Source organism: Ciconia boyciana, chromosome 3 (genome assembly GCF_034638445.1).
Source record: "Ciconia boyciana chromosome 3, ASM3463844v1, whole genome shotgun sequence".
NCBI lineage: Eukaryota > Metazoa > Chordata > Aves > Ciconiiformes > Ciconiidae > Ciconia > Ciconia boyciana.
Window position 1 is genome coordinate 121,221,730 of NC_132936.1, and position 27,022 is coordinate 121,248,751.

Below are 27,022 nucleotides of genomic sequence, written 5' to 3' on the forward strand. Positions count from 1 at the left end.
CCCACTATATAATTCTACCTATGCTACTCTTTTCTAGATCAGCTGCTTAATAAATTAGTGGAGAATAACCAGCAAGAAATTGAAGGGAATGTAAAAGCATGGTATCTGGGAAAATATAAAAGGCGACTGTATGAAGTGCTAAAAAAAAAAAAAAAATAGAATAAAGAGTTTTCAGAGCAGCAATTTAAATGACCAAATCAGTCTGCCTTCTCTTAGTTTGCTATTAATCTACCAAGGAGTCAGTCACGATGTTCAGATATAAGAACAAGCTGGCTTAACACATTTGTCATCCCATTATTTCATACTCTTTTCAAGAAGCACCCTCTAAGTTAACATGGAACTTCTTAGCAAACTCTAATTTCATTCTTTTCCAAAACATTCCCAGTGTTTTTTGCAAGGCTCCCTCCTCTACAGACATGTCATCTGTAGGACAAGCCATCAGTGGACCTCTCCTTATAAAGGATTCCCCAAATCATCTTGCGGGAAGGGAATGCCATTTGAAATAAATTGCAAAATAAACTTCTTTTATCGATTCAACAGGCTTCCAGAGAACAAAGGGTCCATACCACCCTGTGGCAACTCCGGTTCACTTGAAAATTCTCTGCCAGGTGTCTCTGCTACATGGCTCATGCCCTCACAAGGACAGCTCACATGCAGGATTCACCATTTTCTATGACAGCAGACCAAAAGAACTCAGCCAAGGCCACTGTTGTCCTTGGAAACAAAAATATCTAAGAAGAGACAGTGCTTTCGCCCTTCTGTTCTCCCCTCCTTTCTAAGCCACCACCTTCCTCTCTCTGATGCCAAAGCAGCATTATAGTGTGGTCCAGCATAACATTTTTTCCTGTGTTTTGGGTCGTGTGTTTTTTGTTTTTTTTTTTGTAGTCACAAGACAGCCTAATGAAGGGAGGCCCACATGAAAGAAAAACCAATAGAATAAAATAATGAGTCTGGCTCAGAAGGACAAGAAACATTTTTACACATCATAGCCAGTTTCCTAGCCTTTGTGCAATACTCTAAGTTGTGATATATGATTTATTCATTTGTTTTTCTGTTCATTTGCATTTCATATTACAAGACAAATTTTAAAAAACTGACAGAACACTAATTTATTTCACAAAGGATTTGCAGAAGACTTAATAAGCACTTGTTTTGTGCAGAAATACAAACATTGTGTCATTAAACAACACTGCTTCTGGAAGAGAAAATGCTGCGAACTCTTAGCCCTAAGACAGTCAGACACGCACATCTTAAAAGACTCCGTCTTGAACCAAGTTCTCCTATTAGCCTTCACTGAACTGCATGCAGAATCACGCTAGCTGAAGATCATTTTTAAGAGGCTTTGAAGGTTTGGAAATGCTCTGCATGTTTAATATTTTACATGCTGCATCTATGAGAGCCTTCGGTACGTAACTCTTGGGAAGACTCAGTGTAAGATCGCCCTCTGACGGCAAGCATTTCCCACAGCTAGCGCAGGGAGCAGCCCCGCAGGACACGCATAGTCCTATGCATAGTCCTATGCGTCCTATGCTACACGCATAGTCCCCAAGATCGAAGAAACTTGGCAGAGCTGCTCTCTCGTATTGAACAGGATGTAGGCATCAGCATACGCAACCTTGACCTTTCAAATGTCAAGTTGGAAACAGTTGTTACACTCCGGCTTCTCTGCCAAAATGACAAAAGCATCCTTTCCTCATTGTCTACACGTTGCACTGGAGTTTTGCTGCACTTTGTTATTGCACTCAGCAGAATCTGGCACAGGGACTGGATTCTCTAACCTTCCTTTTGTACACTGGGGTCTTGTAAATTCTGACCTCATTGAAGGGTTGCGATAAACATCTTAATAGCCTCGTGTCTATCATGGTTTGAAACCGCCCTCTAGGGCGCTGCAACAGAACAGTGCAAAGCAGTGTCTTACCTGCTCTCATATACCCTTTTTCCTTTCCATTCCCACCTTACCCCCGTCATATCTATCAGGGAGGACTAATAGAGAATTACTCCGTTAGTCCTACACAAAGTAAGAGAGAATAGCACAGCACAGTGCTGCTGGACCACTATCAAAGAGATTGCAATTCAGAGCAGAATCTGTATCTTCAACTGCATGTTACACAATAACATGGTTCTCAGGCATTCCTGACAAAAACTATACAAATTCAAAACCCATTGGCTTTTTTCTGAGTTAGGATTCAAATCCTAGAACACTGAATACATACCAGTATCACTTTGAGACAGTAGCAGATAGATATCTCACAGTTGTTCTGTTGCTTGCTGCATAGAAAGCATGTTACATAGAGGATTGGGCCATAGCTGCATCTGAACTTCAGGAGCTATAAACCTAATTTTTCATAAAGACACCAAGTAGTCAATTGTTTTGGGACAAAATGTACTTCAAAACTAGCTTCAGGACACCATAATTAATGCCTGTGTGAGGTAGGAATTATTATAATCGTCTTCTTATATTATTATTTAACATACAATACCTGTTTTGAAATTCTGCACCATGCTTGAGTTGCTTGCCATTTTGAAGGTTCACACTTACAAAGAAGGTAAACTGACAACATCTAGGCCATAAATGAGGGCATGTCCTTATGAAACCCTCCTACAAAGTCAGGCAATCTACCCAAAGGGAAATTCACGTACTTCTATTTATTGCTGCAAAGCAGAGTGGGCTGGCAACTATAGAGCCAGAATTCCAGAATATTTCCATCCCTGCTGCATGTGGGTGTGTGTGGAAAAAGAAATAGAGTTGATAGTACTTAGAAATATGATGATTTGGATATTAATTTTACAGTAAGCATTATTTCCTTTGCATTGCATTGCCATACTACTTTGCTGCTGGATAACTTTTTGCATGCGCCTGTACACAGTAGATGCTCTGGTGGTAATTGAAGTAAGTGAAGTTAAAGAAGGTGGCTTACCTTGTGTTGTCCCGTCTAGTCCCATGAGACATTTCATTGCCCTGATGATTTGCTCTGCTACAGGTGGACACATAGATGTGGCGTACACAGCACTGTGAGAATGAGTTCGTAAAAAATCCACAAGGTCCTTACACAAGCAAAACAAAGCGTGAATGAGCTTTGAGCTGGCCAAACAGCAGATCTCCCTCTTAACTACTGCAGGAGTAGGAACATGCAAAAGGAAGAGGATGTTTCACCAGTTATTGGTTTGCTTTCTTGGCTGCTACTGTTAATACCTGGCCTGAAGAAGCATCAGGCAGGTGCAAATACTTTACCATATAAGTAGGGCAATTACAGCTGAAACAAAAGTCTGGAACAGAATAATGTTTACTTCTGTGCTAAAACTTATTATAGAGCCAAAATCATTTAAAGACCAATGAACAGCTGCACTTAAAATACTGCTCAGTTCCTCTCTAGAAATGAAGCAAAGCCTAGATGACATCAGCATAGGTCCTCTGCCACAAGACCTAACCCAGGAAAAGCAACCTTACTGGGATCTACCTTTAGCTATTAGTATATAAATTTCTTTCAGTGGAAACTTTCCATCAGTGTGGCAGGGACAGTCATGTTAGAGTCAGTATAGTTGCTTTAACATTTCTTTGTATAACTAAGAGCACAATCTGTGCTCCTAGAAAAAGCATTGATGTACTGTAGGCATGTCTAAAGCACCAGTAACTGTCCTGAATCCAGGGACACTGTAGGAATTCAGTGCTTGATTAAGACCGTCGTTGTTATGACAGCTTATACCTCCTAGGGCAAAATATCAGAGTAACAGTTACCATACTAAAAGCTGAATGCATGTTAGTGAGAAAGGGATGAGGCTTGCTTGAAAACTGTCTTTGATAAAAAATATCACTAGAAAAAAAAACCCAAAGAGAGTAACACAAATTATTGCCAAAAAAGCTTTAGAAGTCTATGCCGTAACTCCAATGCTAAGGATAAAGATATACCAACCTTATACAGGTTATGCATTGCTATATTGCAATTGTAATCCTAAGGGTTTGATCAAATAGCTGAGAAGGCTTCTGTGCTCTAGCTGATGCAGAATAAACACTGCCACAGTGAGTTTTTGGCTGCAGAAATGAATGTAAGTGTGCTAAGTGTGTTGGGTGAGCAGCTGCCGCCAAGGCCCAGAAGCCTGAGGCAAAGCTTAGTGATACACACAGGCGTGAAAAGAGCGACCCACTTTCATTTAAGAAAACTTCCCAGGATTAGGTGATGAATTACTTTACACTGCTTTTCACAGGTCTAGGCTTCCTATAATTTCTAGCTACATTAGCCACATTGTCTTTGGTAAGAGTTAAACCTTCAGATACAAATTCAGGAAGCAAAGGAAACAAAGAAAATTGATTCTTGATGTATTATGATAGCCTGTTTTAAGATCTCCAGGGGCAAACCCAAAAAAGACAGTAAGAAATACACACTTTATACTTTCTTATAGCCCTTTTATTCTACTCAAGTGCTACCCTTATTAATGTTATCCTGAAAACAACCATATGGGCTGTCTAAACAGGCTTCCTAGTCATTCAGCAAACTACTTAAGAAATACATTCAGCAGGGTATGAAAAGGGTAAATAATCAGCAACCACTTGATAGCTCTGTCAAGCAACAAAACCAATGACATTTCACGATGGTGCTGATTATGCTTTCTCTTCTTCTACAACCCCAGTTAAAGCAAGCTCAGCTCTACTTTTTGTTGACATCTGTTGCTGGCAAGAGGTTGTTTTGTTAATGTACACAGAGCAACTGAGGACGCAGATTTTACTATTGCAAAAGGCTCTCAGTAACCCTCTTTCTCCATCCTCCTAAAAAATGCAGCTACGACAATCCACAACTGTTTAGGAATTTTATTATCAGTGGATGAAACTGTGGCTTTAATCTCTCAATATTGCTCCACACACTGTTTACAAATGTGAAACAAAGTAATGAACAATCTGCATGCAAACTAATGTAGTGAAGTATATTTAGCCAACCACAGCTTGTCTAAACATTTCCAAGACAAACAACAATCATCAGGGTGGCACAGAAATACCCAACCCAAGCAACTTACATAATATGAACATGAGACAAAAATAAGAAAGTCTGACTGTTTGATGTGCATTTGGGATCCAGACAAAAATGTTACTAACTTTAGAATAGTGCTCCTGCAAAGCAGTCTATGCAAAAAGATAATGAAATATATCATACATAATAAGAAGGTACTTCCCCCCCCCCCTTGATGTGAAAACGTTTGTGTTTTACCTTTTTGCCAGCTATGTATCCTCCAGCTGCGCCAAAGCTCTTTGTGAACGTTCCCATTAATACGTCTACATCGTCAGGACTCATACCGAAGTATTCTACAACGCCTCGGCCCGTTGCGCCCACTGCACCGATGCTGTGAGCTTCATCCAAGTAGAGGTAGGCTTTGTATTTCTTCTTCAAGGAGACTATCTCTGGCAGGCGCACGATGGACCCTTCCATGCTGCAGATGGAGAGAATCATGGATGAACAACAAATCCTGTACTCTCTTTCTCTTCAAGATACTGCCAGAAAATATAGGCATTAATTGCCTTACTCCATGGAAGATCTTCTAGAACCTCAATTTGTATTTACAGTTCAAAGAAAAATTGCAACCCTTTCCCATCTGCGGGTGAGCATAAAACAGTCAAACAGCTTTAGAATTCAAACAATCAAAACCAGTCAAAAAGTCTTCGAACATTTGCAAATTTTCAATATGCCAGAAAAGAGAAGGAAAGGTATAAAGTGTGGGAGAGAGAGTCACCCAAAGCAGCACATTACAATTCACTACAAAACAAATATTGTAATGCATTATAAGGAACCGCTGTAATTCAGTCTGGTCCTTGCTTACTTCATCATCAGCTACTGTGGTAATATTTGGGGGTAACAGGTCTACAGCAAATTACGCTGGTGCAAAGTAGTTGGGTCTAACATACACAGGAGATGGGCCACCTGAAATGCACAGACAGTGCCATAACTCCAAGCAGCCCTAGTCTTCAGAGTGGACAGATTCAGGGATTAGAAAAGGGAGCTCAAATCCTCTCTTGCCAATTGTTTCTCCCAATATGTACTTTTTAGGAAATGCACCCTGCTATCTAGTACTCAAAAGGAAAAAACTTTCAATTCTTTTTCTTTTTACTTTCTTACAGCCATGCAGGAAATGGAAATATTCTGAACTTGCACTAATGGTGTATTGAGATTTGTAGAAATAAGTAGAGATGATAATTCTTTTGTATTGTTGGTAATCACGTCAGTAAGTTAGAAGGCACAGAGGAGCTGTACAGCAAAATGAAAGCCCAGGGAGACAAATAAGAAATGCACTCTAATCCCATAAATATGAAGTATCAATAGTATTGCTGTGAAGATTATTATGTCCTGAAAACCCTTGCGAGATGACTACAGCTATGCTTGGATATGCTCTGATGCACTCAGTATTAATTTCACAATGAGTTAAACATGTTCTCTTGGACTAGCTCTAGCGAGCAGGTCTTTAAACACTAAATACTTCCTATCAAAAACGAAGTGAGTGCACTGTGTGGAGGAAAACCAGTGCGCCATGGCCAAGGCCTGCGGCTAAGGTGCATCCAATTGCAAATGCTACAAGAGTTTCAGGTAAGCAGAAACGTCAAGGTTGTTCCCAAATAGCATGTACAAAAGAGCAGTGCAATCAATACACCTTCTTGGCAATTTTTAGATCCTGGACCAGTGGCTTTCACAGATTGTTTTATTGCCAGCCTAGCTGCACTATGCAGCTGGCAGTTTGGTACCACAAAAGGGACAGGATGTGCTTTTAGCACCTGGGAAATTTCTGACAATTTTAGTCCTTCTTCATCCTTTGGTCTCCTGAGTAAGCTTGGAAACAGCTTGGTCTCCGGTTTTGAAGGAGACTTGCCCATAGGCAAGTCTCCATTAGTTTGAAAGAACAGCATGGGGGAGCAGCCACGGACAAGGGTTGCCTGTGCTGTTCGTACTGGGAGGTTCAGAGAGCCTGGCTGTGTGTGCCTGGAGGCATATTTTTGGCTGTCAGGTGACTGCTGGCAAATCTTGCCCTTCTGTCTTGCCCTGCAATAGAAGCAGCAGCTGTGGCGCTGTATATCGGCACCACGGTGCCTTGCAGCAAAGAAGGGTGGGCTTGTACTGCAAGCTCCTAAAGGCTGGGCTTTCTCACTTTTCCCAAATGGCACTTGGCAGCTGGGGGAGAAGAAACTTGAACCACCACAGCCATTTTCCTAATGAATACAAGGGCAGAGCCCACAGTCCTCACACAGCCCAGAGTCAAAACATTAGTCAGCTAAAAATTATACTGAGCCACTGGTTGTGCTTGGGCATGCAGCATCGTACATTCTGGGGATGGTAGCTTTCGGCTGCGTCTGGTCAGCCTGCAGGTTGGCTATACGGTCAGAGAGTGAGAGTGGTGCCCAAGGAGCACCTCTGCAGAGGAAGCCTCCACCTTCCAGCGATACTTGGGCAGACCAGCTAGGCAGAGAAGGACAATAATAGTTTTTCCACATTTACATGGATATCATTAGGCTTAGTGCCTCATGGAGATTCAGATGGGAGAGAAAGCATTTATCTTTAAAAAGACACGAGTAAAAATGGTAAATTAAAAATACGGATCTTGATTTGCTGCATATCTGTGGAATGGAAGCAAAGTTGTGGCTGAATCCCAGAATACATAGAGCTGGTACATGGCTGTTGCAAGACTTAACCATTAAGAGGTTTTAATGAAAACTTTTCTTACTAGTATGAGTAGGAGATTTCTCTTTGAACTCTAAGCTGTTTAACAAAACAAATCACTTGCTTTTCAGTGTTGATTTACTGCTCTTGAAAGATGCTGGTTGACATAAATGTTACAATAGTTGACAGAGATCTCAAAGTGGCCTTGAAGTGTCCATGGAGTAGATAAAGCGCTGCTGGTTTCGTGTACGTTTTCTGTGCTGCCATTCAAACAAGCCTCAGGCCTCGTGATGGCAGAGATGAGAGCTGTTTTGCTGCCTACTCTGTTCTTGGTCTCTCTTTTGACCCTGGGAGATGGTTTGTGATATGAACACTGCTCTGTTTAGAATTGCTCCAAGATAAAGCTCACTTCACATAACCCCTTGGGTAGCCCAAATGGAAAGTTTACTGAATGCTTCAGTAAATATTGATGTCGACTGAGTTTAAACCAGAGAGCCAGAAGTGAGCTGTGATCGTTCTGTCTCAGTCTGGTTGTGCCACTTTTACAAAGCTATTGATCTGTTTCCAGATCTGCTCAAGCACACAAGGCACATCGAAAAAACTGGATGCAGATGAACATAAGCTGGCTCTGCCCAGGCCAGATGTTCTCATAACATGATATTACATCCTGTCTTGTAGCAAAAATTATTAGCTTGGTGGCAGGGTTATAAAGCGTCTAGATTGCAGCTGATCCTCATCTCCCTTGGATGGGCACAAAAGTTTGCTTCAGTACACACTCAGTTTGAATCTACTTCCAGATGTGAGCAGATAATCCAAAATTTTGGGATTCACTGAATTTTGAAGCTTGATTCAATCCCTACCAAACCACTGAGATTCTTCCTGATGTCACTGATGAATTGTGGAGCCAGGTGCTTTGGGAGACAGAAGGTGTACACCTGTGCTGGTCACTTCGCTTGGAACACAGGCTCGCTCTTGACAGGATACTGACGGTTTCTATTCAGTTTACTTTGAAACTTCTCAGGAAAAGAGTTTTCTACATCCTACTATGGTACCACAGTTTCAATTTTTTTTTCTGTCAGGAAAATTAATTTCCCAATATTCAACCTATTATCTTCTTCATAATTGCATCACTCAACGTCTCTAAACATGCCCTATAGTACCACTATCCTTTTAACATTTGAAAAATTTATCTGTTCCCCTTTCAGGCTAGTTTGTAATTGGCAAAATCCCTCCTTTCCTGACCTGTTACTCCCAAGATGGATGCATTCCATTTTATTGTTTACTTTAGGTATTGTTTTCTTACATAAACCTTGCACATTCATACAACAATCTCTGTTTTGTAGTTTCAAGCAATAGTTTTAAGGAAACCTTATAACCCTGCCCTCAAATACAACCCCATACACTGAAACAATAGAAATGTTAACCTTTAATGCTGGTCCCTGGCCAAAGACATCAAATGTTACCCCATTCTTTTCTGGAAGTCCAGTCACTTAATCCCAGGAAATAAAAAATAAGTCTGATAAATTTCCTACGCTATTGGCATTGAATCCCAAGGAACTTCTAATGCACATGAAAAGGCACTGGACAATATCTAACTGATCAGAGAGCTATTTTCTGAGCTGGAAGGGAAAATACCCAAATTAAATTAAAAGCAGGGAAAAAACCAAATGAAAAACAATCTGTTTTGAGCAGTTTCTGGTGCCCCATAACTCCTGCCCTGGGCCTTGGCCTATCTGACTCCTAGGTAAATATGTGTGCAAGAAAGCAGAAACCTACCACAAACCATGTAAGAACACAGTCACTGCTTAATCCTGAACTGGAAATGGTAGAAGCCAAGGAAAACATTAGCTGGAATTTAAATAATAGAAATATGATTTAGCAAGTCAGTTTAACTTGTGCCCTGGACACTGCCAAAACTTGTTCATGCTTTTTGTACTGAAGATTGATGGCTAGATGGTCTCTCTCCGTGTGGAACGCAAATGGAATATATTTGTTCCTAGGCTAGTCCGAGTTAAGAACCAGTTTTCACTAGTAGTTACATTTACTTCTGTCGATTTTCTTTTTCTGTTTAAGATAATAGAGACATTAAAAAGCAAACAAACATATACTTATTGCTATTTATTTGACAAATTGCTATTTATTTGACATGTAGCTTGAATGCTTCCCAAGTCAAGGGGCCAATTCTGCCTTCAGTTGTAACCAAGCAAAATCTCTGGCTTATGGTTTCAAACACAAGTCTGATTTCCAGAAATGCTCATGTTGGCTAACAATGACCCTTTTCAAATTTTGCCAGCTGGTAAGTCCGGGCTTATGCACAGTGTAAACACTTTAACATACTCCTAATGGAAACAGAAGGCAATTTTTTTTCCATACCATCAACTTCACCATGCTAAGACTATGGTGTCCCATATAACAATATTTTTTTAAAGAAGGAAAGCTTAGTGTTTCTTTTGCATCTCTGGAAAAAGCATTTCTGTAAAAATTTGCCAAGCCAAACTTGCAAGTCAAGATATTTTAACTTGGAGAATGGCTCTGACCAAGTTATTTAAATTCTGTATTAGTTGTCCCTGAAGCATAACTTACGTCCTTTAAGGAAAAAAAAAAAAAAAGCAAATCAGTATTAACTATTGTAAGAAGAATACATTAACAACACTCTACCTCCTCTTAAACCCTCTGGATGAACATTAATTTGGCATCTGGCAAATCTTCAAGAAAAGTAACATTACCCAATATGGGGTTGGAAAATTTTAGTCTCTTTCAAAAATCGTGGGCCAAGAAAGGAAAGAACATGCACACAAAAAAAGTAAGAGTATTTCTAGTATGTCTTTCTCCAGCTTTTCTCTTGCATATGAAATGTTATTAGCTACTTACTGGATTAGACTACATGGCCTGTGAGTCTGTTCCCAGCAGGGCTGTAAGGACAGATCAGCTGTGTGTGTCTTGGGTTGGCAATGATGGCAGGGATACAACACCGTGGGGTGTGGTGGTATTCTCCCTCAAATCAGAGCAGACTTGCTTTGCAACCAAACCACAATCTTCAATTTCTGATCTGCTTAGACTATGAAAACAAATAACCAACCAACCTAGCTACTGCTAGGGCTAGTTTCCAATTAGAGACTATTAAAGAGCTGAGCTTTGTTTTTCTTTTACTTTATGCCTTTCACAAGCATAGACACTCAGGGCATGAGTGGTCTTCACATTATTTAGCCCTTACGTGGCTGAAGGAACTTTATGGTTCCTTTTTAGTGAGGTTTTCTGAGGTTTAACATGTTTTTATTTTGCATTCCAACAGAAGGTTCTTTGAACTTTTGAGAAAGAAATCTCCTTTGAAAACGAACTGCAAAACTAGAGGAAAAGAAAACTCTGTATCAAATATACATCTGGAAATATAATTACTTAGTTGCAAATATCTGACAGTGGGTTTGTCCCACTGCGTGGACCGATCTATGCTTCTGTGTCACCAGTCTACCTTCTTGCGCCCTAGTGGTCAATATCCAGGGTAAAGGATTTAAAAGTGAATAAAGCTCAGCAGCTGGAGCTTTTTCTGCAGGCCATGTGACCGACGGGAATATTTGTCAGCAAAATGTTGGTGGTCCACTTAATTCCTGCATGATCAAAGTCCTTAAATCTGAGCTTTCTTTTAGTAGTTCCAAGCTATGTTTATTTGCAGTTTTGCTCTGTTTATTCTGGTTGAAAGGAGACGTTCAGCCTGCTTTGGATCAGCTGATCTGCTGCCGACCTGCTTCAGCTCTGAGTGACAGGTGTTTAGATAAGGACTGATTTGTTCTCTTTGCAGATGGAAAATGTTAGGTAAAAAGAAAACACTGACAGCTATGAAGTTGTGATGACATGAGATCATAAAAGATTCCTTATGAAAAGAGCTAATCAGCTCAACTGTGCTAGCGTTTCTCAATAAAATGGCATAAATGACTGCCCATCCAGACTGGCTGTATTTCAGCAACACATGATATGATCCCTACATATAAAGTTTAATGTTGCTTTCGTAAACCACGTCACATCCTGTGAACGAGTGGTTCTGGTTCCCTTCTCTCTGGTGCAAGTGTCGCTACTCCCAAACCTGTCCTTCTCCTACTCCCCCCCTCTGTCATCGTTGCCACAGTAGCCTTGCCTAGATCCCTGCAAACCCTCTTACTGCCCAGATCCCTGCTTCTTCAGCCCTTCCCTCCTCTTCGTGATCTCTACCTCTCCCTGCTCCAGCTCCTTGCCCACCAGTGGCTCCCCCCTGCACGCTGTCCACGAGCCCCATGGCTGCCTCCCCAGCAACCTTCTCCTGACTTGAGAGGTTGTCAGGATGAAGCCCAGGATGGTGAGCCTGGCTGGTGCCTCTGATTTGCTGCTCAACTCTAGTATTGGTTTGTCCTTCTGGTTGGGTGTAAGATGCACCACACTAGTGAACTGGAGCTATCTGACTAGGATGCTCTATAATTACATGGCATTATTGATGCTGATATTATCTGATGCATTCTCAAAGGCACTTCTTTCATTCAGATTCCTCCAGGGACTAGGGCTACATGAAATACCACTATATAATTCTTTGAAAGCCAGTCTTTTAATTGCTTTTCCTGTTAAAGTGTGAGTCCATTAGATCCAGCACTAATTACTAGAAAGGTGCTGATATCGCTTGGCCTATGTTTAGCTTGAGTTTTTAGATTCCAACAGCTGGGTAAGAACTGGGCATGCAGAACTTAATTAATTCAGCGTAGTTGTCTTTTGATCTGCCTGTGCATAACAAACAACTCTAGAAAACAGCTTACTCACTTAGCAAAACTCCTCACCTACTATAGCTCCATGAATTTTATCACACCTGTGACAGCATACACAGATGTATGGTAATGTTCTGATGATCTGTCTTGCTCTCACAGTACATCTCCCACTCCACTGTGATTTGCTAAATCAACATTCAGAACAATGCACAGGATCTAACTGGAGCAAGTTACACCAGGGCTCAGGCTGACGTAAAGGAAATCAACATATTTATAAGATCACGGAATGTTATTGTAACTGCCGCTCTCATTAAGATTTCTCTTGGATACCTAGAGTCAATGTTCACTTCACTCAATATATCATTCTGTCCTCAGAAATAATAAAGAGTACTCACGTTTCTAAAACACAAACATACCTGTAAATGCCCTCCACGAGGATGATAATTTTTCTCCATGCTCTGCGGCTTCGAGGCTGCCCATATATTATTGCATCCCTCAGCAATTTCTCAAGGTTCTGCACATCTTTATTTAAAATTAAGAAAAAGGAAGAAGGAAAAACATTAACAAAGATTCTTCTAAAGAACTTTTGATTTTCTACTATTTTTTCCTATACAGGAAAAGACAACATTAAAAAAAAATGCGTCCTGAAGGTAAACTTCCTTTATTAGTAGGCAAGACCCAACGATTGATTCCATTTGCCTGAATGCAATCTGGTGACAAGGAGAGTTACAAGAAGCTTCCAGCTATGCACCTTGTCTGGGAAACTTCTAGAAATTCTTAGCATAAATTTGTATTTAAAGGCAAAAGGGAACCACTTTGCCTAAGTACTGAGGCTAATTGCCAGCAGTTCTCTGTATAGATTGCTGATACTCATGTCTCAAGGCTTCCGAACAGTGAGTTTTTGGTTGCTTTCCAATATCACCACAGGCTTATGAATAATATGCACTGCTTCAGCAAAGGTTTCGATCAGGCTGTGTGAAGCATGTCAGGGTGGCAGCAGGAGAAATCTTGTCCTTCTCAAGAAGGAAAGTGAGTAAAAGATTGCTGATGAGAGAGGGAGGGACAAGTAGATACAAGCACATGGCATAGATACACTAATTTGGTGCCAAAATGCTTGGTGCTGGCGGGACTTCAGTATAAGGAGACCTAGAACAACGTTAGAAACTTAGCTGCATTCTCAAGGGCTGAGTGTGGATAATCTAATAATATTCTTGAAGGAAAGCCACTGAAGTTTTGGAAAACACAGAAGCAGCAAGAAAAAACATCACAGGAATAAAGGTCAGACCAAACGTGACTCTCAATGCAGAGTTCAAATCTAACCAGCATTCTGGTGTCTGCACATGAATGAACACTCTCCAAAATGAATTATTCTGGTACTTTTCAGGAATCTGGATTGATGTTTCAAAATGTTTTCAAAGAACATCTTACAGAGACTCGTAATACCCCAAGGAACACTACAAACAGCTCAAATTGCGAGCTGAGAAAATCAATGGCGTTTTTTCATAACATAACCTCACTTTTTTTCAGCAATGCATCTTAATGCAGTTGTTATAACCTTCTAAAAGAGTACGAGGCTAAATACAATTAAAATACAATTGTCCCAACTGAAGAAAATACACCTTAGCTGTATTAATGTTGACCTATAGCTTGGTTTCCACCTGAATGGAACCGGGCCATTTGCACAGTAACTGTCCATCATGAATAACCTGTGACCCGAGAGATGGCCAGGTTATGTCCTGGCCTTCCACTGGAGAGTGAACCCTTCCACTCTCTACCTCACCTCTAGTTAGTACTATTGACTGATGTCTGTGAAAGATAAATTTCTCAGAAACATCTGTGCCACTGCACCTTACCGTGTAACCTCTTGACCTAGCAAGGCCTTGCTGTAACTTACAAAGCACAACACATGCACAATAAGTTGGCCCCTTGTTTCAATGGTGCAATCATCCGCACAGCTCAATGAGCTCCGAGATGGAAATGCTATTTACGAATAATGCAATGCAGACAGCACAGTTTCCACTAGATGGCAATCAAGGAAATAAAAGTTCCGTGGTGCTTTAAAAGGGGAATTTGTAACCCAACTGATCATTTGCAGGACGTGCATATTTCATAGAAGAGAGCTGCTCACCCCCTCTTTTGTTTTGAGTAGATAATATTCAGAAATCCTTTTGAGTTCTGAGCATTAAAGGACTCCCCAGGATGACAGAAAGCTCACTTGGTCACTGAAAGTAAAGTTTGGGCACCCCCTTTTCTCCACTGAATTAGTTCTCTACCAATGTCATTGTCATCTAAATCCTTTTGGGACCTTTGAAACCCTCCTCTGAATCACACAGGGTCTTTCAATTCGGTATTCTGTCTATATGTCAGTCCAGATTGGTTCTAGACTTCAGGAAAGTCAGTTTGCCCAGCCCTCCGAGCTAAAAGCATGGCTTGAAGATTCAGTGGTTACAACATACATTCACATGAAAAGAAAGAAAGGAAAGAGGGGAGGATAGAGAGAAGTGAAATGTACATGACACTGTTTAATAGAGCTGTTTAAAAAATACGTGGATGTGAATAGCTCCTCTGTCCAAACTAGTATGGAACATAAGACTGCAGATAGGGAAGAACCTCTCTGAGGGATGAGCTTGCCTGACTTTACACATGACATAGTCCTGCTGGAGTACAGGCTGACATGTCTGCTTGCAAAATCAGGGCTATCTCACTTTGTTTTTGATGTCTCATTCTGAAAAACATGTGTGTGTGACCCTTTCTTAGGCCTGTAACAGTCAACACATAATTTGTTTAGGTGGAAATGAATTTTACTGACCTTTTTACTCTGTGCTTGTAGTGCCTCATTTTGAAAGGGGAAACTGGGAGGAAGAGAAAATCTGTTACCTTTAATCTTCCCCCCAAAAGGCTGCTTCTGTTATTCAAAGTGAAGATGCAGTGCTCTCTACGTGCTTGTGCTTAGACTTCCCAGAAAGTGGGATATACTGAACGCCAGGAGAAATAACAGTGCAACCCCAGGTGGCTTTTGGATATCAAATTATTTGCCTATTAACTATAGTTAGACTGTGAAACACTGGGACATTGAGATGATGAGTTGCACGAGTCCATCTTGAATAACCAGTTATGGGGAAAATAACTGTCCTTCCTCGTTTGACCATCACCAGCCCAGGCTTTTCAGGAGTAATGGCTAACAACCATTCACCAGCCCAGGAGGTGGTGTTAAGAATTTCACTTGATTAATTAGTCAAAGCACAACCAAATCTATCCCTGTCTCAGTTTCCACCTTCTCCCTATGGCATATTGTCTAGATATAGAGGATAAAGGTTCCTAGGTCGATCTCTTAGGTTTTTGAGAATTAATATAGACTTGCATAATCCTTGTTTGGGATCCTTCAGAGTTACTTCAACAGAAATACCAACAACACAAACCGCCAGTGGGTCGAAGCGAGCCTGGACCTGGGCTGGCAGCTGTGCGTCATACTGCCTCCAGTGCAGGTGGGACTCCAGGCTCCTGGAGAGGCCCCTGCCCTCTCCCAGGCACGCTCAGTGCCTCCTTGCAGGGAGATACGGCACCTCCACCCCTCATCCTTACATTGCAATGCTGGGGATGTCATCACCATTCCTCTGCGTGGGCTGGAAATCTCTGGCGTGATGTCAGCTAAATCCTTTTTAATTAAAATAAAGAGGCTACTACTACCCTTATCACATCCTTCTTTCCTTCAACTTGTATTTGCCACACTCGTTTTCAGTTTCTCCCATTTTGCACTCTCATGCAAGTTCATGCAGACTCTGTGGCTACCTGTCCCTTCTCAGCCTCCCATGCAATCACCTCTCCCCTGCTGCAGTGCATCTGCTGCAGCATCCGCCTCCTCCTCTCTTGCTCTCCCCCCTGGCTGGTACCTTCCCTGGTCACTGTCCTTTCATGGGTGACTCGAGTGGCTGGCTCCAATGCTGTCCCTCCTTGCAGATCCTTAAAGCAACAAAGAGAAACCACTGCAAGGGTTTTGTTGATCTAAACAGTAACTGTAGGAGTGTAGAAGGTGGTTTTCATTCTAGTGAAAACTAGTCTTTGAAAAGTCCCTGCTGCTGGCACAGCTCTGAGCAGCAAAAGCATCGTTAGAGTCTTTTCCCTGAAATCACAGCTTTGAATATCTTTCTTTGGAATAGGGTGGTGGGAGTGGTGATTACTGCAGCCACAGTAACAGTCTGAGACTCCCCTCCCTGCCCCTCAATAAATACATATCTCAAAGGAAAGAGCACTTGCTGAGGAAAGCTTGCTATTCACACTTGGCAAGTCAGACGTGGCTTTCTCAAATCAGAGGGGACAAATGCAGACACAGCATGATAGGAGCAGGATATACCAGTCTCCTCTCTGTGGCAGCGTCTGTATGTGTCACAGGGAAATACACACCAAACTGGATTAGGCCGCGGTCCACCTATCTGGTGCAATAATCTTGTCTCTGATAGTGGCCAGAGGCTTCAAGGAGGACAAAACCTTCATGGGTAATGTGCCTTTCATCCTGCTCTGTAATAGCTATAACACTGCCCTCCCTTCTTAAATTCAAGGGCCACTTACACCTTTGGAAAAAAAAAAAAATTAAGGAGCCATCTTGTACTAAGCCACTGCAAACTCTTTGGTTTTTGTAACCAAAGAGATTTTTCGCTAGTTTTTACCTGTTCATTTATGTCTTTTGTTTCCCCCTTATTTTATGTGCTTCCTTGCTTAAAGGCATGCACTTATAGTTTTCCACTTCTTTTTTTCTCTTCTTTCCTTCTTTTTTGCTAGAGAATATATTTGCACTGAAAGGTGAGGTCCTTCTGCTGCCTAGAAGTTCTTTCAGTGTTAACTACAACTCCTCCAGGTAGCTGTGTTTTCTCTTTAAGGTGTCCTTGTGGCACACATATCTGAACTCCAAAGCATTAATTTGACTGAGTAGACTGAGAAATGCCAGAGTTGGATTAACACAGATTCACAACTGTTGTCCAAGCAGGAAACGATATTTTGTATGGAAACAGCTCATACCTGCATGACACACTTCTGTCATCAACCACCTGATTTGTGAGAAACCAAAAAACCCCTTACTACTTTCACAACACTCTGAAAAGGTGCATAAGGAGGAGCTAGGAATGTACTACTGTGATTCCCATTTCAGATGTGGATTCAAGCACCAGATTAGAGGCCAGATTTTCATCTAACCAAGGTGCTTAGTCGTGTCTTGCAATTGCCTGTCCTCGTAGTATCACTTGTTCTGATTGCACGTTGAAGTGCCCTTGCAATGAAGAGAACCGGATTTTTTTTTCCCACATGGCCTGATTTCTGTGCGTAGTCACAACATTCCCACAGTCTGCTCACACAATGGCAAATCTAAACCTGAAAATGGGACTGCAGTTGAGTTGCTTGATGCTACATGGGAAAAATGTAGTAGAATTAGAAAGAATAAACAAATCCTAAGCCTTGTACAACACCTTCTTATACAGGCTGATATGAACAGAATTCACTTGGATGTAGTTAGTAACACACTCATCTGTCCACTGAATGAACAAAGATAGGTTCTCACCTGATACCAGTATAAGACCCAAAACTGCTGCACCTGATACCAATATAAGACCCAGAATTGCTGTGACAGAAAATCCTAGATAAAATCACAAGCTGATTAATGGTTAGCTATTTGGTTTTGCTTTTGAAGTTTTATTGGAAGGGTCGAGGGATTTTGGCTAATATTTAAACAAGATAAAGGTCAGAGGTTCTGAAAAAGTGCTTTAAAAGATATGACTTTAATAAAAGATTGTATTAGAAATAAAAAAGAGCAGGTGATAAGTCAGTCTCTCCCAGGGCCAGGAAATAAAAACATCCAACAGTGTAGCCCCCATATAGCTGAGGGACCCCCATGCGGGTCACTTGGGGAGGGTGAGAGAGGCTCCCTGGAGCCCAGGCATGGTAAGGGTAACATCAGACACCTTCTGGCACAAAACTAACCAAGGCCAGGCCACTGCTGCCACAGGGGTGGGCAGATGTTTTAGCCTCCCACTGCATACTAGTTGTTGGACTGTGCTGCTGGCTGCATTTCAAGTGTAGAAATACAGCTCTTTTCTAGCTTCCTAAACAAATCACTGCCTGGGAAATGCTAACTTGAGTGGTGTCCACAGCACGGGATACAAAAGGCAGATGCTTTATGGGCAGGTCAGAATGATTTTAGCCCACTAGAAACACTACTGCATAAATTTAGGACTACTCAGGTCCTAAAATAAACAAACAAACAAATAAATAAAAAATCCCCCTACACCCGTTCCTCAGAACAGGGGCTCCAGGGAGCTGAGCTTTGCTGCTAGTGTCCACAAAAACTCACAAGTCCTTGGAAGATAAAAAGTCCCTTTAAAGGCCAAATACCCTGTGGCAAACTGTTGTGACCCTGGCACGGTGAAGACTAGCAATAGCACTAATGAGAGCCCACAGGAAGGGAATGCCCTGTCGATAGGGCGATAGTAGATTTTAGCTATGGGGCTGGAATGAAGTGTTCTAAATTTCTCTCACATAGATGATCTGTAGGTGTGTGCCTGTGCATTTCTCAGCCCAGGCCTGTAAATTCCTGTCTCTTTACAAGGAAGGGATTGTTCACTGGCAGGCAGAATGCAGGGCACATTCCTATGTCCAAATAAAAATGGACTTACGGGTCCACAGCACTTTTTTGTTCTATTATTCACCTTAAGGCTTGAAAACCTTCTCATACACCTGTGCAATGTTTTTGTCAAAAAGGAGAAACATCCAGATGCCTTTTATTTTACTTAGGAGAAGCACAGAGGTCTAACAATTTTGTCTGTTCTAGAAAAACTATTCAGATTTTTTGTGAAAAGCATAATGCCTAGGACAGCTACCCTCTTATTGAAGTAGAATTTCATCAACTTTTGTAAGAATAAGAATTATATTATACATAATTAATGTAGTAGGTAGAGATTACTTCTTGGCTTACTAATGAAATAAGCATAATTATTTACTTTTGTGTAATGACAAATAGATCCACTATTACAGATTATATGTTTTGAAATAAAATAACAGTTTTACAGAATTAGCTACAGCATAGCCTTTGAAAGGTGAATGTGCTTCAGTAGCCAGTTTAAAATGGCAGGTTTTACTCTCTTTTCTGTGAAATATTTTTATCATAGAACAAAGTTTCCTATAATTTTTCTTTTAAAAATACTTTTTCCATAACAGGGAAAAATGGGAGGGGAAGAGAGATTTACAATGCCAAGCTTGTTAGAAAGGGAAGTTACTAGCACACACCTGTGCATGTTTTTTGTGTAATATTCAGGAAGTAACCGGTTCAGAAAAATATACCATTGCTTCACGAAATTGTTACATAATTATTCCTCGTCGTTTTGATAACCATTTGTAATAACTACAACAAACATTCACACCTCAGCCTTCTCCCAGTGTCTCTTCTACACATGTGCAACCAAGGAAGTCAGAGCCAAAGTAAATATGTTCTAGGCAATTTTATCAAGGGTATTACACAGCATTTCAAAAAAGGCTGATGTAAGCAACAAGGAGCATGGAAAAAAGTATGCTTTCTCAAGCTGCCTTCTAATAGCAAAAAGGTAACTTCAAAATCTGCTGCCTGATTTGAATTTATTTTTGATTCTCCTGCACAGAAAGCATGTCTCAGGCACTAGTGGTGGTAGCGCTTGGCATTTCTTTTATTGTCTTTAGTGGAGGGCAACACTGGGTCAAACAGTATGTGTGTGTAACTTGGCACAGCTCCAAAGGAGATGAGCCAACTCATGCCAGCACACAACTTGGCTCTGTACATAGAAGTAAGAATGAAAAACATATTAAGCCCTAATCCTCTTTGGGGTAGGACTCAGATTTATTCTTTGTTTCTGCACCTTGCTGGAGGACTGTTCCAATTGCTCATCAAAGGGCCCTAGCCAAGCCTTTGACACAGTAACATCCTCCAGTTAATGCCTGGGGCCAAGCTCTTTAAAGTGTCATTGATTTCCTTTATATAAAATGACACACATCAATCCCCTGTCCTTGGAAAGAAGAGGCAGAGGATATTGCCTTTTACTACTAGAATACAGAGGAGGATTTTAAAAAGTAAGACAAAACACAGTACTACCTGATGCTGAAATTAATGCTTATTAAAGATCTTCAAGTGGTAACTCAAGGTGCAAACTTTTCTGTTCATCCACAGGGCCAATACAGCATAAGGAACCTTTCTTTTGCATCAAGCAGTATGTCATGGATAATGGCTAAATTCTCCTGTTCATAAGCATGACAATGACAGCACTAACATACTCTGACAATTTGGGCATGCGTGTGCATGCCTGTATATATGCTATATATCCACACACTAGCAAGAAGGATAATCTGGGAGCATAAGCAACACAGCTCTGATCTAACAAGACAAGCAAGCACCTGCCTAACTAAAAAGAACCCTCCCAACACAAGCTGGAAATTTTGGTTATGTGTGTCCTTAATTAATTTGCTGTACTGACTTGTGTTACACTACTCCCTGACAGATCCACAGAGACCAAGGCTGTCTACTTCGTTTTGGGTGAAACTGTGCATCCTGCAAAGGCAGCCCTGCTGGCTTACGCTTTCCACTGCTATCCTCCCCCAATACACATCCTATTTTCTCCAAAGCAAAAGGCACACGTACATTTCTCCACATGTGATTTTAAAAGCTGTTGGTGATGTGTAACTCATGAGTATGATTAAGGAAATATTCAAAAGAAATAACTGTCTAACCATGGAACTAACATGCTGAGAGAGAGAGCATGAATGTGTGAAGCTGCTTCACATGAAGTGCTCTCTAAATGCAACTTAGGTTAAGACTCAAGGCCTACAAAATTGTGATGACAAAAGCTGACACTCAAATTCCAAACAGTATTTGCATAGGTTTCCACAGTTTCATTTCGAAAGTAAGTTAAGGTGATGTCTCAGAAATGGCATACAAGACTGACCTTTGGCAAATTGGATCTCTAATCTAGAAAGCAATGAGTTTTTCCAAAGCAACCTGGATAGGCTTGCACTGATGTTTGCCGAGACCCTTAAAGGGACTGTCTACATTTTCCAGTGCTGGATTAGTGCTTTTTGGACAAGCCATTATTATTTTTAGGTTCATACATTATTCACAAAAGAACATCAGCTTTAATTTATCATAAGCACAAGCAGAGGCTGGTTAAGTATCAGCTTCTCAGGAGCGGAGTGAAATATTGGGGGATGGTTAGAGACTGAATTCCTTAAAGCAAGAAGGACAGCTCAAAGTGATGCCTTCACTGCTTCCCTAGCAGTTGAGAGTCATACACTCCTCAAACTGGAATGTTCTTTGAAATGCTGTGGGAGGGAACACAAGCTGGCTGGGCTGCACGCAGCATAGATGTGTGGAGAGGCTGAGAACATTTGGATCTGGGTAGTGACAGGTCACCCTCAAGATGTGATGCAAACCCGTTTGAATGGGATAAGGCACTGAACAAACTAAGGAAGAGTTGAGAAAAGACTGGTATAGCAACCATGCCTAGCATATCCAGATTTGTGGAAGTGAACCAAGCTGGGGTATGCTACAGGCTTATCTATGAATAATTACTTCTGTAAAAACATTCGGGTTCAGATGATGTTTAATTCTTGAATGATCTTCAGAAATTGCTTCTTGCCCAAATTATGAATAGGTATTAATTATAACAACACCTTATATTATAATTATAGTGTGCTTTTCATTCCAACGGTTCCTTAGGCCTTTTACAGCATATGCATAATTCATTTTTGCTCACCTCAGGGCTGAACAGAACACTTAATAAAGAGAAGGGACTGTATTAGCTATTAACAAAGGTGATTAGACCTCTTTTCTCATTCCTCACCACTTCTCTAGCTTCTTAACCTCTGTTGCAATCACTGTCTGGTGGCAGCAATGGGGATGGAAAGGGGAATTGCAATGGGGAATAAGGCAAAAGAACAAGCTCTTGTCATCAAAGCAATGACAATGTCTCTGACAGTGACCACAGCAGCATTAACTAAATAAAAGTTTAAAAGCATGAATATTTTAGAATATAATTATATGATTGCAAAGTTAATGTGTGATTTCTATACTAAAATTATACTTCAAAGAATATTTGGGATGATGCTTTTGATATAACCATCTGCATCGTTGGGATAGCCCCCTGGGAATTCGGGGTAACCATTTCAAAGTAATGCCACATTAATGTAACTCTGGTTGCACTGAACCTGCTAGAAACAGAGGCAGGAAACATGGAGTATATTTTTGTAAGTATGTTTGTACTATTTTGGCTATAGTGACAATAACAATAAAACCTTTATGACAGCACACAGTCATTCAGCATGTCAAAAAGACAGCAATGAGATTAAGACTCTGGATTTTGAAATTAAGGTCCAACCTGATGACCCAAATGATGCACAATAGCAATTATATTATTACACTATTAATTTTTCCCCATCAAAAATCACTCATAATATTGAACAGTTAATCCTTCTGCCTGGACAAAGATAACATCTGGGAACTGACAGCAAAGCAAGTATTGAAAGGAAGCATTCCTGCCTTTGAGGTGTGAACAATTCTGTCTCTAAGTATTTCCAACTTCAATACTCACTATTATGCTTGAAGATTCTAACAGTAGCACCTGAAAGCCTCGCACCAAGAATGAGAGAAGTGTGGTTCAACTCATCACTTAAAATGAGGCAGCCCTGTGGAAAAGGAGTACAATAAACATCTGCATGAACTGACATGTGTGTGTCAACATACACATGTCTGTGATATAGCATTGCACCTATTAAGCTGTAAGTATTAAACATGAACTGGATTTTCTGCCACTTTTCTGAAGGTGCCAGGACCCGCTGCAAAGGCAAGCAGAAACTGTGGGATCAGATTCTCAGGCATTCCCAGGTGGTGCAAAGGGGCCAAATATTTCCTGTAACTGGAAAGTAGTGAATAAGCCTAGCAGAGATTGACTGCTTTATAGTAAAATCAAACGATGTTGCTTCTTCTATCACCTGTCTACAGTCTATTTTGTGTTGCAAGGAAAATGTAGTCACCACCCCATATATAAAGACTGCATGACAGTAATGTAAGGAGGAGTAATACTGAGGCACTGACATCAGCACTTTGGGCTGCAGAATTGTGATCAGGACAGATTGATGCCTCATAAATCCCACTTCCATTAAGATGTGAGTGGAGCCTAGGCACCAGGCAGAGTCTTTCTCTGGTAAATGCATATACAGTTCACCTGTAGTATATTTTTAATTAATTAACTCAGTTGAAAACTAATTTTCTTTTTAGAATCTAAAATAGAAATGTAGGAGAAATAACTCTGTATATTATGTTAACAGGAGCCAGGATTCACAGGTGAAATTCAAGCTGGAACCACAATTTAGCTCTGCTTTCTATTACACATCTTGTGCTGTGGTTTCATTACCCAAAGGGCAATACAACATTAAGCAAATACTTATTCTGGAAACACAGATTATGCCTAGGTTGAGATACACTCTCACAAATCTGCCTAAAGACTGGTATGCAGAACTAACAGTAAGAGTATATGCATCTTGACAAGAAAATGTAGCTGCTAGGCTTAATAATAGAGGAAAATTTAGGAATAAATCTACCCAATGTAGGCCAATTACATAATATCTGTAATAGATATAAAAATATTATAATACTATATAATATTAATATATACTAAATTGTTATCATTATATTCTATATATTACATATAGGAATATCTGTATTTGTGCCACTTATATCTAAATATCCCACCTCTGACAGAGGCCTGAGTCTTCACATGAGGCCAGCTAAGTGAGGGAAAATTATTTTATAGCTAAGCAAGGGACGAGTATCTTATGCTGTTATGTATGTCTGCAATTTAATAAATTTACCTTTATTAATTCTCTGTATCTGTTCCCTTTGAAATTGCTGGACAACTTCTCCAGCAACGCTGTAGACTGAAGTTCATGTTCTGGGCAGCAGAAGCAATTGTCCCTGCCCAGCCCTTGCGTATATGTATTTTAGAAATCTCTTGCAAAAGCTGGATTCATCTTCAATAGTGAGTGACTTCACCTCTAGGCCAGCGCTTCAGAAGAAATCTTGATCATAGACCACACAGTGAGTTCATTCCATCTCCACCAAGAGGGAAATACTGCTTCACGCTTGCATGACATACTTCATACTGTTTCACACTTGCATGAACTGAAGAGGAGCTACGCACTTTCCCAGCTAACAGCCCTGTATATCTGCTCGTTATGCCAGGAGTTGTGATTGACAGGATGATGGATTTTCATGCCTTTGTGTTACGTACCCCAAATTGGAGATGAAGTCCTTTCAACACCAAATAACCCAACTTTTGTCATATGGTCACAACTTTAGACTTGCATTTGCTGCCAGCTTTCTTTGCAGGGCTGGCTGGAGATCTGTTTGTCAGGAATGCTAAACATTGTGCTTTCTCTTTTCTGAAAGTGTTGTAAAAAATATCCTAATCATCATCTTTCACCACAGGCAGCTGGGCAATATCTCTGCAAGTAGCCCAAATACTTCATCCCACAATGCCTGAGACATGGGATGTAACTTTGCTTACGTTTCAGGGAGACGCAACGTCGTTAAGAGACGCTAAACAACCATATCACTCATCCTTAAATAGATGTCAGGCATGTGTGATAGCAACACCCAGAGCTCAAAAACATGATGAAGGAGCGTATTTAAGGTCACAAGGTCATCAGCCTTATGACTCATGCATTCCTGATATCAAGCTTTGTTCCTCGATCAAGCCTTTCCGCTTAATGCGTGCCCAGATTACTGCAACAGTTGTTAAAACAATTAATAAACGATTGTTCTATGTGTTCCTTAAGGAAGTACTCACCTTCCCAACAAGGGCTGGAATATTCATAGAGTTAGTTGCAAAGCCCATGCCAAACACCATAGCATCTTCCACACCAAGGAACTTGGCCACAAGTTTCTCTAGTTCTACGTGTTTGTCTAGGGTGCCTGCAGAAATAAGCGCAAGAAATCTTAAATCTCATTATGAACTGTGAAAGTTATTAATTCTAAGGACATAAAACATACAAGAGAACAGGCTAGAAGTGTGTCATTAAGGCATGTGACTTTAAGCTCTAATGAAGGTTTTCCATTTTAATCTTGTACATGTAGGATCATGCAAGAAAAAGCAAGGTTGCAAACTAGCTATAACTAATGCGAACAAATACTGTTGCTCTTAAGGTAACAAAGCAGTTGCTTTGGGGAAAAGTTTCCTTTTTCCATTACAACAACTTTTGACATAGTTTATTCTGAGGAGTAACTTTTTGCCTTTTCTTCCCGTGCAATAAGGACAAAAACACCTCCTTCTTATAGGAAATGTAGGACAAACATCTTAGGTATTCTTGAGTTCTCTCTGGATGTGAAAGCAAAAACCGATGACAACAAAATTCTTCCATTTTTTCTTGGGTGCCTACATATGTGATTTTATATAGATAGACAAACAAAAGCGTTCTCCATCTTTTTCTACTTTGGAAGGTAGAAGCTATGCCACTCTCCATAATTAATGATAACTCTCCTCTTTCCTCCCTCTCAACAGTCAAACATAAACGATAAGGCAACACTAGAGAGCCTTCTTTATCGCACATTACTTACCCAATATTAGCACCTGGAGCCTCCATCAAATAAGGTGCTCCAACTATCCAACAAAAGCAATATCTTTCCCGCCCAACTCACAATGGAGGATGACAAAATACAAAAGGCAACAAATGAAAGAGTGGTGTTAAGAGATTGAGATAACAAATAACTTTGAACAGTAATGAATCATCTCAACTTGCCAGCTCTCTAGTCTTTGGTTGCCTGGCTGTGCATTGCAGGTACCAAGGCAGAAGAAATTCTTACAGGATGATCTGTGGGGAAGAAAAGAGAGTGGCCTGTGGATTCTGACAGAGCATTTCCCCTATGAATAAGGCTATCAGCAGGGAACAGAAGAAAAAAATTAGGGAAGTGAATATCTCGCCTCACTTGCACTGCACAAATTGATGTCACAATAATATAGGCAAAGGGAATTACAATTGATGAGAACAAGAAATCTGTGTTCACTGTGGTGGACAAAGGGCAGATGCATGGAGGAAAGCAGAAGCTTGGCTAGAGTGTCTTGACAAGAACGATGAGTCAGGAAGATGATCTTACCTTCATCGCGGAGGAAAGTTCATTAAACAAAATCAAATAAAAATGGCAGCAGTACAGTTTCAGCAACAGCACTAACTCAGCTGGTCACAGTGAGGTAGTGTTTTCATTATTTTTTCTCTTTAAATATCCAAAGTAAGAATGGCATTCACTTGGAAACAGAATGTGAAAATTATCCTGCAGGCAGGCAACTCTCCAATGGCCAAGGAGATAAGGAGCAAGGATCATGAGGCTTCTGGAAAAACCTGGATTACATGGACTATAAAGAACAGTGGTGCCGTGATTTTGCACAGAGCCTGCCTGGGTTCTGCTAGACCTGAGCCAGCTCTGGCAGAGCTTCAAGATTGTCTCTGCCCTCATTGTATCACATTGGATGTATATTGAGTTGGGTTGTCTCTGGCTCTGTGCTCTGGTAAGTCAGGTAACATGATGCAGAAAATTTGGCTCTGCAGAACCTCCAGTAGATGTGAGCTGACTCTGCATGATGCTCTTTGAGGATGGCTACTTTTTGCATTTGT

At 40.7% G+C, this 27,022-nt stretch overlaps 1 protein-coding gene across 2 annotated transcripts in view; it reads right to left on the bottom strand.

The window, feature by feature from the left end:
- Positions 1-27,022, bottom strand: part of SPTLC3 (serine palmitoyltransferase long chain base subunit 3) — a 98,766-nt gene that overhangs the window by 15,143 nt on the left and 56,601 nt on the right. For both annotated transcript variants that reach the window (XM_072858564.1, XM_072858565.1), the window contains exons 7-11: positions 25,204-25,328; positions 22,948-23,041; positions 12,772-12,877; positions 5,199-5,418; positions 2,919-3,045 (exon numbers count right to left, since the gene is read on the bottom strand). In XM_072858564.1, coding sequence (XP_072714665.1) covers positions 2,919-3,045; positions 5,199-5,418; positions 12,772-12,877; positions 22,948-23,041; positions 25,204-25,328 — 672 coding nt within the window. The remainder of the gene's footprint in view (positions 1-2,918; positions 3,046-5,198; positions 5,419-12,771; positions 12,878-22,947; positions 23,042-25,203; positions 25,329-27,022) is intronic.